Source organism: Pseudoliparis swirei, chromosome 9 (assembly GCF_029220125.1).
Source record: "Pseudoliparis swirei isolate HS2019 ecotype Mariana Trench chromosome 9, NWPU_hadal_v1, whole genome shotgun sequence".
Classification (NCBI taxonomy): domain Eukaryota; kingdom Metazoa; phylum Chordata; class Actinopteri; order Perciformes; family Liparidae; genus Pseudoliparis; species Pseudoliparis swirei.
The window spans coordinates 11,951,956-11,966,553 of NC_079396.1; the positions used below are offsets into that span (position 1 = coordinate 11,951,956).

At 45.6% G+C, this 14,598-nt stretch overlaps 1 protein-coding gene across 4 annotated transcripts in view; it reads right to left on the reverse strand.

Annotated features, from left to right (window-relative positions):
• The window catches only part of rerea (arginine-glutamic acid dipeptide (RE) repeats a), a 94,580-nt gene that overhangs the window by 26,213 nt on the left and 53,769 nt on the right, over nucleotides 1-14,598 (reverse strand). For 3 of the 4 annotated variants that reach the window (XM_056424264.1, XM_056424263.1, XM_056424265.1), the window contains 4 exons: nucleotides 9,834-9,939; nucleotides 8,173-8,269; nucleotides 5,577-5,681; nucleotides 720-768 (listed from right to left, as the gene is read on the reverse strand). In XM_056424264.1, coding sequence (XP_056280239.1) covers nucleotides 720-768; nucleotides 5,577-5,681; nucleotides 8,173-8,269; nucleotides 9,834-9,939 — 357 coding nt within the window. Of the gene's footprint in view, nucleotides 1-719; nucleotides 769-3,458; nucleotides 3,783-5,576; nucleotides 5,682-8,172; nucleotides 8,270-9,833; nucleotides 9,940-14,598 lie in introns of those variants that run through there. The other variant, XM_056424267.1, reaches the window with a different exon arrangement.

Sequence of the window (14,598 nt, forward strand, 5' to 3'; positions counted from 1 at the left end):
ATGATTGACTATCTTAAAACAACACACAGAAATGCAGTACTCAGGTGACTTTCTTTTTTTACACAGGTGGAACTGCTCCTCCTCGTTAACATAAATAACTTACTTTAGTTTTTTTTTTAGTATTCACAGTTATTATTACACAAAGCTACAGTACAGTTTCACAACAACTCAGGCAGGCAGATGCAAACGTTACAGTAAATGATCAACTTAATACAAACTCGTATGTAAATTGCACATGTTCAGTTTGAAAGGAGCTCGATTCCATCAGGGTTTACTCAAGAAAGTGTTGTATATATTTTATACTGGCATCCCCACCTGCCATTTTATTTTTGTTTTAACATTTAGACAGAACGTTTTAGATGTGCTGCTTTTAACAGTATCATTTGTCTGGTGGGAACTGCGAAAAAAAACTGTCATGTTATTAACAACTGCTTTAAATATTGAGTGGGAGGAATTGTGGTAAAGCTGAATGGCAAGACTTTATTATTATGCTCCCACTTCTTCAATGACAAGCGCTACCTTTACATCAGACTGAACGGCATCTGTGAGGTAAGAGAAGAGTTGTTGGATTTGGGCTATTTTGTAACGAAATCCCCACATCCAAGCAACTTTGTAACAAAGAGGCTGCATGCTGTTCCCAACGTGGAAGAAAAACTCTAACCGACACCAAAGAAATCTCTCAAGTCCAGCTGGGTGATGTGTGCTGTACAATGACTTACTTGGTGACTGGGTCCCACTCGGATTTCCCCTTGTGTGCTGTTTAGTCGCCTGAGAAGAGACAAAGAGCAGATTGAAACAAAATATTTACTTGGAAACATTTCAAAGCTAGCTGAAGGAAATCTGTTGGCATTGTGCCTGTTGAATCGGCTAAACAGCTGCACACAAAAACAAAGTCACAACTGGGTATCAGGACTGACTAAAGCATCAAAGGATGTCAGAAACTAACAATACATGTCTTGGGCAAGATCAAATACAGAGCGAGGGGACACGGGCTGTAGTTTCTAGTGTGGAAGTCTTCACAGGTGTGAGAGGAACGTATACCATGTTTTATTCTGAGGAGCAAATAAAGATTTCAGGAGAAAATTATTGGGTTGACTGCTCCTGCACAGCAAGCTGAGCCGAGCACATTTACAGGTCTGATATTGTGGATGCAGCAATAAAACAGAATCCCCTAAAAGGCGGCGGTGGGGGAAGCTGGCTCTTGATATGCAGGGTGAGCGCCTCTCAAGCGGCTGCTGGTACAAATGTTGGTAACCATAGCAACTGCAATTTAATAATAGTGTTCCGAATCTCCAGCTGCAGTGGATTAAAGAAAATGACAAGATGTTCCTTTTGAAAAGCCTTTCCCTCTGTTGCCTAGGTAACACCGCCAATTTTCATACAGGCGAGCGCAGGGGCGGCCCAGAATCTGTCAGCGTGATTTGCACCCAGAGAAGCTCGCACTCCATCACGGAGAGCTGGCGGAAACCCGAGAGGCCACAGCCCTCTGGTCTCTTTACAGCTCTCCGACCACAAAACACTACGCGGGTACATATTTGACTCGGCTCCCCTCCTTCAACAGACCTCCACCTCCTCGCCGACGTTAGAGAGCGATTAGAGGAGTAATCCATACTCTTATGAACTGTGGCGGACAAATGCACTGGCACAGAGGATGTCAGCACAGGCCAATGAACTGAACTTCAGCTGCAGGAAGGGACCCCAGGCCTGCCAGGATTGTCTGCTGCTCCAGAACATGTCGAAATACTTCCTTTCATTTAGTTACAATCGTTCTCAGCCGATAAAACAAACTCAAATGCAACCAGATTTTGGCAGACTGAAAACCCAATCGCGAATAAAGATAAAATATGGTTGTTTTCTGCATCATCAGCACTTCAGATTAGAATTCACAATTTTGATAACAATCCGTAGTGATTTGTGCCATTATTACACTAACAGTTTAGTTTATATTACTAGTGGTATTGCAGAACAAGTAATAACCAACTAGTTATTTGGATTTATTAAAGATGAACAAATTATGAAACACAGAAATACAAACCATGCTTTTTTTTATTGCATATACTTTTACTTAACTATACATTTGATGTCTACTGTGGTTATAACAAATCCATGTCTGCACGTTGTCTGCCAATTTAAAGTGAATGTGAATCTGGTTTCTGTTGCTTCTGAGAAAAGGCTGTGCAAATGTGTTCCTGACAATGTGCAGTTGGCCAGGTCTGTTTGGCAGGAGGCTGTTAGGATGACAAACGAGGACTTGTGCACCAGAATAAAAACAGCGTCTGAGGACGGTCATGTTTGTACTCAGTCAAATCCTGAGAGCAGACGGTCGGCATTCAGATGGAATGCTGCACAGGTCCTGAGAGAGGAGGCCGAATACAGATGCATCGCAGCAGGAAGCTCCAAGGAGTTTCCATTATGACTGCAGGGACACTTGAACAGAAACAGACAGAGTACCCACACACGTGATACAAGTATATGTATGTGTATATATATATATATATATATGTTCAGCAAAAATACCCACGTTCATAGTTTTAATTTCTTTAAAAAAAGTAATGAATCATAAGTTAGTGTTTAAATAGTCTGACTCTTAACATGAAATGCAAACATCAAACTTTACCTTGCAGTTATAATACTGACTTCTTGTAATAATGTTTCTTTTCTCTCCAATAAGCTGCACAAAGCTTGTTGCGGAGCACCATACACAACGTAAAACATGCCCAGTTGTTTCTCAGAACAAGTTCAGATCCAACTCTTAGAACAGAGTCCTGCCAAACAATTACAGTCTTAGCTATTAAAAGCCAAAACAACAACAACAACAACAACGTGACACTCTGGTCAACTTTGTGTGCAATCAAGGATAGCTCCGCCCCTTCCATCAATTCCAGCCAATCACGGCACGAGTCTTTGGCACACTGACATAATTGCCGCACAGCCAAAACAGACCTAACGTGATGGTATTTAACTAGCATGACTAGCAGCGCGTGCACATCCCAGCTGGTCGGAGCGGGGCGCAACGTTGGTCGAGCTTGCGTGCGCAGAGCAGCACGGCTCCGTGCGCCATGTCGTCCCGGTTGTAAACAGGAGCTGTAAAATGGAGCCAGGGTAGCGTTAGCCTCCGCGGGTCGTACCACCGCCACATAAGCGTGCTGCGGTGCACGTGCGTCGCCTGATCCCAGCGGCGGCATCGCATGTCCCTGGTCACACATAAAGGGTGCGATGGCGTTTCCATTGTTGCAGCGCGAACGCGTAACGGTATGTGCTCGGCGATGACAGCCCCGCTGCTCCTCACACAATGTGCACCGCAACGACACAAACACAGCCGGTTAACACCGTGACCCGGGGATGTGGGCAGCCCGCAAACATCACACGGTAGGAATGCGACTCGTGAAAACCAGACAACGCTCGCGCAGCAACCGAGAACAGCACGAGCAAGCACAAGAATAGCATCGCAGACCTACCTCCGGGGACTGAACAAATCGTCCATTTCTGACATCGAGCCCTAAGGTTGGGTGGTGACACTGTGTGTGTAATGCTCGTTGGAATGGACTCCCCTCTCCCACCTATCTCTAGGTGCTCAAAATGGAGACGCACGCATTCGCTCCGGAGAGGTGTTCACTGAGCTCGTGCTGTGACCTCAGCCTGCACGTACAGCGTCGCAAGCTCGGCTCGCTCCTCGAGACGCTACTGAGCATGTGCTGCGACCTCACACACGCTCACACACGTACAGACGCGCGCGGAGGCAGACAGGCACGCTTGCAGGATACAGAATTCATGTCTCCTCGTATGTCTGCGCCATAATAAACAATAGTGAAATTGCAAAGCTGCAGACAGCCCGCTCAGAATACCAAACGAGCGGAGGAGGAGGAGAGGGAGGCGGAGGAGGAGGAGGAGAGGGAGGAGGAGAGGGAGGCGGAGGAGGAGGAGGAGAGGGAGGCGAAGGAGGGGGAGGGGGAGGAGGGGGGTAGCGGAAGGAGCGGAAGGTTGAACAGGGCCCCGAAGGAGGGGGTTCCCAACCGGCAACCCTCAGTGCCAATAACAAGGACAGCCGTCACTGCAACACGTGAGCCAGTCCGAACACCACCACTGGAAAACCATCACGCACACCGACACGAATGCAGCGGCTTATTGTGTCTCATAAACCAGCATGTCAACAGTCTTAAAGACATTTTAGTTTCCTTTTTGGAATATTTGTGTCAACCATATGAAACATAAATGACACAAGGGGTAAATAATGCCATATAAATTGAAATGTTTAAATATTCAGATCAAGATATTCATTGGTATTTACTATTCTCTTCCAGCACAACAAACCACAATGCACTCAAATGTTATCATGTGTACCTTTTGTATTCAAACTAAATATTTTCTGGTGTGTACACTCTTATTATTATTACAATTATTGATAATAATTTACAAGAAATACCAATAATGAACAATGCCACAAGACATGATGCAGCTTATGTAGTATCAATTAATAGGTGTGACATAGCAGGAACAGTACAGCTGCTACTAAAAACTGTTAATACTATTAACAATGACCAGGAAGTCTTGACATTGAGCCAGCTTGCACAATACCAGGATCCCAAAATGAGGCAGCTAAACAAAATTCTGTTGGCATTCATTTTAATCCACACCTGGGATTTTTACTTAACGAGTCACAAAGTTGTATTTAGAAAAAGCCTTTCATCATAAACAAACAAAAGACTGAAAATACCATCGGCTTAGCTTTTTGTAGATTTTTTTTTCTGATCTAATCTTAATGATAACGTAAAGAAAAAAAGGTTAAAACTTGACATGCAATTTGACAAATATCAACAAACGCCCCAACAATTAGAAAGCCACAGGGCTCATTGCCCATAACTCTCCACAGTAGGGCCCTTCTTTGTGCACCAACAATACTGACAGCAGCAAAGAGCAGAACGCATTATTACATACAGCATGTCTAAAACATGCATACATTGTAATAGTATTGATACTGCTGCTGAGCAATGCAAAATAAATACAAATACCTAAATATCTTTACGCAATAGTTTCTAATTTGACCTGATGCAGTCAACCATTTAATTATACTTGGGATGTGTTATATGGTCATGTTGGTAATATTACTTCATCAAAACCCACCGTATTGTCTCTTTTTTTCTTATCAGTTTACTGCTCAGCTCTAACTAATAGATACTATCTTGTGTGCAATTAAATATAACCTACAATAGACTTGAATTTGAGATCCGAAACAAATGGCCAGATAATTAATATCTATTTCCTCTATTTTGATAATTAATTAATAATTTGAGTAATTATTTTTCATAATAATTTAATGATGCTAAACTAAACATTACCTGGTTACAGGTTTTCAACCTCAAGCTGCTGCTCTTTGTCTTGTGTGATAGTAAATAAATATTTGTGGGTTTTGAGTTGTTGCAACAAAAAAAGTGTAATAGCCATGACTGAATATCGATGAAGAATAATTGTTGGTTTTCAGCCCCATTTTAACTAAAATTGTGTGTGAGTTGCAGAGATTCGCCCCAGCATCTGTGACATGTGGGAGGATTGAGAAGAATTGACAGAAAGCTCCTCACCTGGTCTCGGGGTTATATCCGAGGATATAGAAAAAGGAGTCGATGCGGGCTTTGAACTCCCTGGCAGCAAAAATGTCGGAGAAATGGGAAATGTTGCATTTCCCCCTGTGAGAGAGAAGACAGGCTTTATTAGACAACAACAACAACAACAACTACATGACATAATGATAGCCGAGAAAGAGCAGACATGGACCTAATTGGAAGCTGTGGGGGTGTTCACCTATCGGCAGCAGGTGTGTGTGTGTGTGTGTGTATATATACATATAGCACCCATCAGTGCCACTGACTTCGCGGTGCGACATCAAGCTCAGCTCCTGAACCCATAAACACCAGCTGAACATGTCAGTCCTGCCTGGTCTGCTGCAGCTGAGGGAGTCAGACCCTGCAGCAAACTGGACAGGAATTCAACCCGCCACCTCCCTCCCTCCCTCCCTCCCTCCCGACATGGCCGAGACTCTGACAACATCTTGATACCATTTCCTGTTTCCAGCAACCTGGTGTCTGGCTCTATCTAAATAACAGATACCCCTGACATATGGAGCTGGGCTGCCTCACAGAGAAACAGTCTCTCCCCCCCTCTGAAAAGATTAAAGGGCGCTAAGCGGGGCTGTCTTCGTAGAGCTGCGGCATTACAGCATCCCACTGGAATTTCCTCCCGTTTATCTAAAGCCTGGAAAATAAGTCAAATCAAAGGGTGCCGTGTGTAGGAGAAGTTGCAGCTAATTTGCCCTGAAATCCGTGGTTTCTGGGAGACTGTGCGGCCCACACATGGTTTTGGTTAAAGAAAAGGGGAAGTGCGAGAGGCGGTCAGACAGGAATGAACGAAGAGGCAGAGGCTAGAACACCGAATGAAAACAGAATAACTCAGAACATTATTTCCGCCTGTATTCCTTTCCCTGGACATCAAGCATAGAGAAAGCGACCGCCATCAGTGTTCCTCTCGAGGCTCATGTTCTGACACGTGTGTGTATATGAGAGTTAATGAAGGGACATCTTAATCAGAGTTTTTATGTCAAACAGCTTGATGCACGTTTCTCATTTATAGCTGCACATCTTTGCACACCTGGACTACTCACACAGCGCCTGCTCACAGCATTAAAGCACGCTATGGAAAAGGAACAATCGTTGGGTTTTCTTTAATATTCCTTCATGGACAGCTGATATAAACAGAGCAGTTATGGAGAACTATTAGCATTTTATTGCCGCTGCTCAGAAAAATACAGATACATTGAAGTAAAGACTCCTAAATCAGAAGTGTTTTACAACATCGCATCTACAAAAACACAGATGGCTTATGCCATTAATCAGTCTGAGTCTAAAGGAATAGTCTTTTTTCTTGTTCGATAGCACAATGCTGGTGACAGTAAAATATGATTTACATGAAATAGAATATGGATCACTTTGACCGATGTCCAACCTGATGGCAAGTTTCCATGTTTTACACACGGTAACTAAATTAAAACTGGTAACAGGTACATGATACATTTTCATGGCCAGAGATCTGTGATTTACTATGAACGCAACAAAGCACCACACATCGACGCTGTAATGGAGGTGCTGTGCTATCAAGGCCAGCATTGTAATCACAGCAGCTGAGATGTTCCTGGATATTTAGGGCTGGACATTACATCACATGTCATTTAGCTGACGCTTTTATCCAAAGCGACTTTGAATAACTGCATTCAACCGTGAGTAGAAACTCAAAACAACAAGAATCAAGTGCAATTTTTTTCAAGACAGCCAAACTACAAAGAGCTCCACTGTAGGTACTGTAAGTACCATTTAAGTGCTAGATCTGTTTTTATTCAAGGTTCAGTCGGAAAAGATGAGTTTTTAGTTTCCGGCAGAATATCTGGAGACTTTCTGCTGTCCTGATGTCAGTGGGGAGTTTGTTCCCCAGTCAGGAGCCAGGATACCAAACATCCTTTTTACCTTCGCATTGAAAATGCCGGAAGGTTATGTTTTGATCGCCGTGTATTTATTTATTTATTTATTTGTATGCGTGTTATTCGCAAAACTCAAGTATTGAACCGAATCGCATGAAATTTGGTGGGATGATTGGTTATTATCCGGGGACCAGTTGATTAGATTTTGGGATTGATCGGGTCAAAGGTCAAAGGTCATGAACAGGTCAAATCTTCTTGAATCACATGGAATTTGGTGGGATGATTGGTTATTATCCGGGGACCATTTGATTAGATTTTGGGATCAATCGGGTCAAAGATCAAGGTCACGGTCATGGAAAGGACAACATCTTTTTTTTTTACCATAGCACGATACATTTTTGTCCAATTGGCATGCAACTAATGCCAAAATGTTCATAATTCAATGCCCAATCTTGTGATATGCGAAGGTATGCGCTCTACCGAGTGCCCGTTCTAGTTTGTTTTTGTGTTTAGTTCACAAGCCGCTTGGTAGATGCCGAGCAGAGTGAACAGGGGTGTCAGGTTGGACCATGTCGATGTAAACTGGACCCGATCTGTTCACAGCACGGCAGCCAGTACCAATGCTTTGAAGAGGACGAGGGCAGCCACCGGTAACCATGGGAGGGAGCGGAGGAGTGTGGGTGAATGTAGAGATGTGCGTGTTGGTTTACCTGAGAGCAGCAGCATGATAAGTGTCCACATAGTCGGAGATGAAGAGCTCTCGACTTCTGACCACCGGGTCTGTGATGACCAGCTCCCGGCCAGAGTCTGGAGGAAGAAAAACACAGTGGCACTGAATACATATCCACATAATATATACACATATAATGCTAAAGACAACCCAACTCATTCATCTACGATAAAGAGGGAACAGAGATAAAGTAGCTGGAGTATGTTAAGTCACTAATGGAAATCACGAGCACAGTTCTGCAGGTCATATTATGCCACATAATTCAATAACGCCAATAAAGTGTGGGCCCCTGAGGAGAGGGCCTCATGTTCAGCTCCCAAGTGAAATTACCCTCTTTTTTGGGGGGGGGGGGGGGGGGGGGTTAAGAGGCATCACCAGCATCAAGGAGGGCTGCCACTCGTCGATGACAAAGTAGCTGATTTGTGGCGCGCTGTGGTCACCTTGTGACATCAATTCTAATAATTCTGAATCCCTGCTGCGAGGACACACTGCAGACAGCCTGTGCTGCCATGATGTGTGTTTTGAAAACTAGAATAAAGCCTTCCCTGTTACACAAGTGATACTTGGATTATTGTAGAAAGAGAAAACTGCGTAACACCCGTTTGTTTAGTTATAACTGACTACATTTGTTCTGTGGTTGCACAACTGTTTCACACATGATATGCAGGTGTATGTTGGGTGTGTGAGCAAATCTGAGAACGGTTCAGACATAAAGGGAAAAGTAGCTCATGAGAAATGCTAACGGCCAACAGAATCTGTGACCAGGTGTGTGTGTGCAAAAACTTATTTTTCAATACAGAGTTTGAATAGAAGCATTCTTAAGAGGAACACATACTGTACCTTTGAAGACCAAATACAAAACTAAAATTAAGTCTTTACAATAACAAATTGTGTGAAACGCCAAACACTTTACAGTCAACACTTTTAGGACGATAATTTATGTAAAAGAGGATTGAGACAATAATAATGATGGATATAATAAACAATCAACCAAACTGAGGAGAAACTCACTCTTTAGAAATTTATATGTGCAACTTTGTGATGGCTTTATTAATTAAAAATGTAATGAAAAAAAAAAAAACCTAATTAAATTATTTAATTTTAAGAGAATTAATTTAAATTTCTCAATTTAAGATGAATAAAGAACCATACATATGTAGCTCAGCATAGTCTATTTATATATATATATATATATATAAATAAAACTAATTACTTACTCATCAACTGATTATATTGAAAGTCAATGTTGAATTAGATTTTCCTCCATGAGATTTCCTTCCTGTCTTCAGGATTTCATATTCAGCTGCTAAAGAAAGTGACCGTGCTTATGTTCCTGTAGATGTGTATGTGTTAGAGTGTGATGAGTCCACTGACACTGATGGTGTTGAGTGGGCTCCCGGGCCACATGACATTGTGGGTTATTAACACTCGACAGTGCTGCCGTCTTAAAGGAGAGTTGCCCAGGGAACAGCGCGGAGCGACGGGATTGGCTCTGCTGACTGGGACATCGGCTTCTGGTTTCCGTTTGAAATGCAATGCTGACTCTTATACCCCCCTCCCCCCCGACATTCTGGAGAGATGAGGCACACTCTATATGTGCACATGTGTGGATGTGTTTCTCCGAACAAAAGGCAGTCTCACCGTTTTCATTGTTGCGATCCTGCACCAGGTGCTGGTAGACAGAGTCGGGCACCTCCGACTGGCGGTAGTACCATTTCACATTCATCAGCAGATGGTCCCGTTTACTCTGCAACACAGGGAGACACAGCGCGAGTGAGCAGGAGACAGAGGATGATCCCACACTAAGATAAACAGACAGCATTTTTGTTTGATTGCGACGTCACAAACTGGCCTCTTGGCAAATGGTGATGCTGTGCAGGCGCACTGTTTATGACTCACACGGGCTGATGCCAGAACGCACACACAGAGACCGTCAATTAAAAAGGGATTGCAGGGCATTTAGAGCTTTAATAAAGTAAACAGTGGGATGGCCATTGCTGGAGGAAATGGAGAGAGAGAGGAACCATGAGGGGGGATGGCTGAGTGTTCAATCCTCTGCCTTCTCATCACTTAATGACAATAGTCTAATGATAAATAACACAAAATACTATCATGGCTTTTAAACTGTACTCATGAACAGGCACTGTAGCCTTTTATAGTGCTTCGGGGCTTAATACTCTTTAAGTGCTGCCACCCACTGGGCTGTTGATACAGTGCAAGTCAGCAAAGGCGTGTAATCCCTTAGACGACCAGCAGGTGGCAGCACTGAGGCGAGGAGAGCTTTTCCAGGGCCAGTCAATGAAAACACAGAAGAGGGAAAGGGTGGGAGGGGGAATTGTATAAAATGGTAGAAACTGAGGCCAACGCTGAGGTGAGAGATGAAAAGGGCAAACTAGTGTTTTCATTTCATGTTATAAAATATTTATTGTGGCTTCACATAAGCCCAACTGACCGTCACAGTGGTTTGAAAGAACATTAGAGGCTGCCGGGCAGCTCGCCGGACTGCGACACTATCCCAGCCATTTTTATTAGGGGCTCTGCTACACTGCACTAACCGACGAAGACACCTGCACCACCACTGACACCACCCGCAGGAGGAAAGGGGGGGGGGGGGGCAGTAATCGAAGACAGACAGTTTAACTTCCGCTCTTTCCAGACTCTTAACTGTATCTGTGTGTGCAGCAACATGAGGTCACAGTTAAGATATTTAAAGCCTTTAGCGTACATTGTTCGGTTGTGTCATTGGGGAGGCGGCTGAGCACACGCAGCCAAGCAAATCATCACCTCTCTAAACCCTCAAGCCCACCTCTGGTTTTCCCATTCTCTCCTTCCTCCTCTTACTCCCTCCCTCCTTCTCCACCTTTCTCATTCCAACCCTCCACTCTACAATCTTCATTCCCCCCCCCGTTCCTCCTTTTCTTTCAACCTTGAGCCGGGAGGAGGAATGACTTAGTAAGTGAGCCCGGACGTGTTAAACAGCAGCTGGCACGCAGGCAGTCAGCTGCATTTACTGCTCTGGATGATTGTGTGAGTACACACGTCACATCACACAAACACACTTTGCTTGTGAGTCAACAGAGAGCCGTACTTACGGACGGAGACACAGACCCCCGAGCACATAGACCGAGACACACACACCTCCCTCCTGGCAGTTAACCCAGCAATCCCCACCTCTTGTCCACCCAGTGTACACACACACACACACACACACACACACACACACACACACTGTTGCCTTCTCGACTAACAGACTGCCTGCCACATCGGAACAACTAGTTATCCGCTGCTGATACATAATTAATACTTAAAGGAGACTGTAAATGTGTGCTACCTGAACATTTCATTTTCTGTCTGAAAAACCCAGAAATCAAAGGGATTTCAGGGAGCTGGAACATCTGATGCAAACAGAAGAGCACAGGCAGGCGGAGAGACACAGACGCACACACACACACCACACACACCACACACACACACACACACAGAGGCTTTTACACCGTATTCATGAACCTGCATTATTTTTAAACCAGCCAAAAGAAAGCAAAGCGCAGAGTGAACATTACTCCAGCCGTCACCAGTATCCTCGTCAATACAAAGGAGCTGTCGCTCTCCTGAGCAGATTGCTGTTTAGACGCTCGCAGCGGCGTTAAGCCCTCTCAGGCAAAAGAGGGAGGGAGAGGGAGAGAAAGACTGAGAGTGCAACATATGGAGCACGTAGTGGGAGTGAGGCATAGCTTTCAATTATCACAATTCTATAAACATACGGGCTGGAAAAATGAGTCGATAACAAGGAGAAAGCGAAAGGGAACGATAGAGTGTTCAGACTGGCCATGAAGACTCCTGGTTTTATTGTCTTTCGGTTGTTTTTCTCCAGCCATGATAAATAACAGAGGGAACATATACGAGGAACCACAATGCTGAATTGATTAGAGACATTCCACACTGCCTGTAGAGAGTCCCGCACAACGTCAGCCATCTTTGTCTGTCCTGCCAGAGGCTAAACATGGCCCTGCCCTCCCTCCTCCTGGGCCCTAAACCCTGGGAATGTAGCGCACTGCCGAGAGGCCAAAGGACTTGCTAACCCACCACCGAGGGAAAGAAATTAAACAAGGAGGACAAAAAGATAGAGAGCAAAAAAGCAGAGCAAAGGAGACAGGGGGGCGGGGGAGGGGAGGGATGAGGAGAGAGAAAGGGGCGGATTAAGGTAGGAGGAGCAAGACCTTCTCATTTCCCCAGACTTAAAATTACAACTATCCTCCTCCTGCTTTGCTGAAACCCCCAGGGTGCAAGGCTCCCCCTTTATTCACCGAGGAGAGATACATCTGAGAGTCATGCTTTGGGGCGGAGCACAATGGCCCCCCTCCTCCATCCAGTGGCTCAGCCCGTGGCGTTCTTGGGGACACTCATCAGACCGGGGCTGGATTATAGGAGGGACCTCAAATGATGACATACAGGGAAATGTTATTATCATTTAAAATAAACATGTCTCTCTCGGTGTCTGGCTTGACAGTTATTACATTTGCGAGCAGCACACCGCAGAGGTTGTCCAGACATGTTTTGACTCGTGCGACTTGAGTTTCACTTTCCTACGAACTGGTTTCTTTTCCCATTCGTCTTCCGTCGCACGGTCGACGTTTGACAGACCAAATTGTCTTTGTCATCTATTTTCATTAAACCTCACGGTTGTCTGTGGCCGTCTTTGCGAAGCGCCTTGAAACACACTCGCATTTCTAAATGCAGATCATTACTATCATTGAAGAATGAATCCAAACTATATTACATTTAATTTTAAAAAAACACAGCAACCGTGTGCATTCATCACCGTTCTAAAAGCAGCCGAGACAAGCCGGGCATTGTGCGAGTCGGTTAATTCTCCCCTCCGACGAGCTGAAGGTGGCGGGCCCCTCGGATCCATAATGGCTGTGCAGTTTTCTTTGTGTGGCTGCATGTGTGTGCAGTCAACTCTGGAGCCGGGGCCCCTGTGTACGACCACGCCGCCACAAAGACTTGGGGAAAGAAGGAAACACAGAGGGCAGACTTTCCTTTTCACAAGAACATGCTTTAAAGTGAAAAAGAAACCAGCTCCGTTCGCCGTACACGACGGACCGAGTGTGGGATTCATCCCGTGGTCTCAGCTCAGAGAGTCACATCGATGCGGCGCTTCTCGTTTCAAAACCAGTGACAACACAAACACAATGCAACGCGAGGGGGAGTGCACGGCGGCCGCGGCGAGCCCGGACGTTCTCCCACATCTGTTTACTGTGGCCTTTACAACGTGGCCGTCGCCTTGCAGCCGAGCCGTGACAAAAACCGAGAGAACGGCGTTACAACCTGTAGCCCTCAAGCCTCAAACCCGATTGGCCCTCCTGCCAGCACTGGAACACCAGAGCTCTGCTCTAAACACAACCAGACCCTCCCACCCGACAGGCCCCCAGCGCACCTCGTTAACAGGAAACCTCGGTTTATTTCCCCTGCTTTTCAAACACTCTCTTCTTCCTCTGCTAACCCTGTTGGAGCCCCCCCCCCCCCCCCCCTCACTGGTGACATCAGCAGTCAGGATCTATGACTTCCTTCAGAGGTGGCAGCCAGAAGTAAGGAAGGAAAGACAGTCCCCAAACACACAGACAAAGGAGACAGCAGAGAGCGAGCGAGGGAGGGAGGAGGAGGAGGAGGAGGAGGAGGAGGGAGGAGGGGAGGAGGGGAGGAGGGGAGGAGGGGAGGTCACTCAGACTAGAGCAGCAGCAGCTCAGTGTTAGCAAGGAATGTCAAGCAGTTCAGCTGGGCTAGCAGGCTGCTACGCTAACAGCTCAGGTAGCCGACGCCCCAGGGGAGCCTCAAGTCTGGTGGACCAGGGCTGGCGGCGGTGTGACATTGACGGGCGGAAGCTCAGAATGGCACGGAGGGCGGATTGTGGGAGCGTTCACCTCGCCAGCACCACCAAAGAACAAAAGGCTGATTGTGGCATTTGGAGGCAGAGATGGGATCTGGGAGGACTAATCTGCTGCTCCGACATGATACGATTAGAGAGAGGGGAGGCAGGAAGAGCTGGCTGGGAAGATCACACATACACACACACACACACACACACACACACACACACACACAGGCAAAGATGATGGATCTGATTGGAAGGGTTTTCCACTCGGCATTCTCTCTTGCTCATTTTCCGCCTTTCTCTCCCTTATTTTCTCCTGCTCTCTCCGAGACAGAGATATCTGCCAGCACACCGGCACTCAATAAGCACTTCCATCTGGACGACAGAACACGCACACACACTCAAAAACAGCATGTGTGTGTGTGTGTGTGTGTGTGAGCGTAAGCTGGCGAGGTACAAGAGATCTGCTGCGCTAAAGCAATCCACGGCATCTCAGTGACAAAGGAGGATGTTAAAAAGAAAAGCCAGCATGCT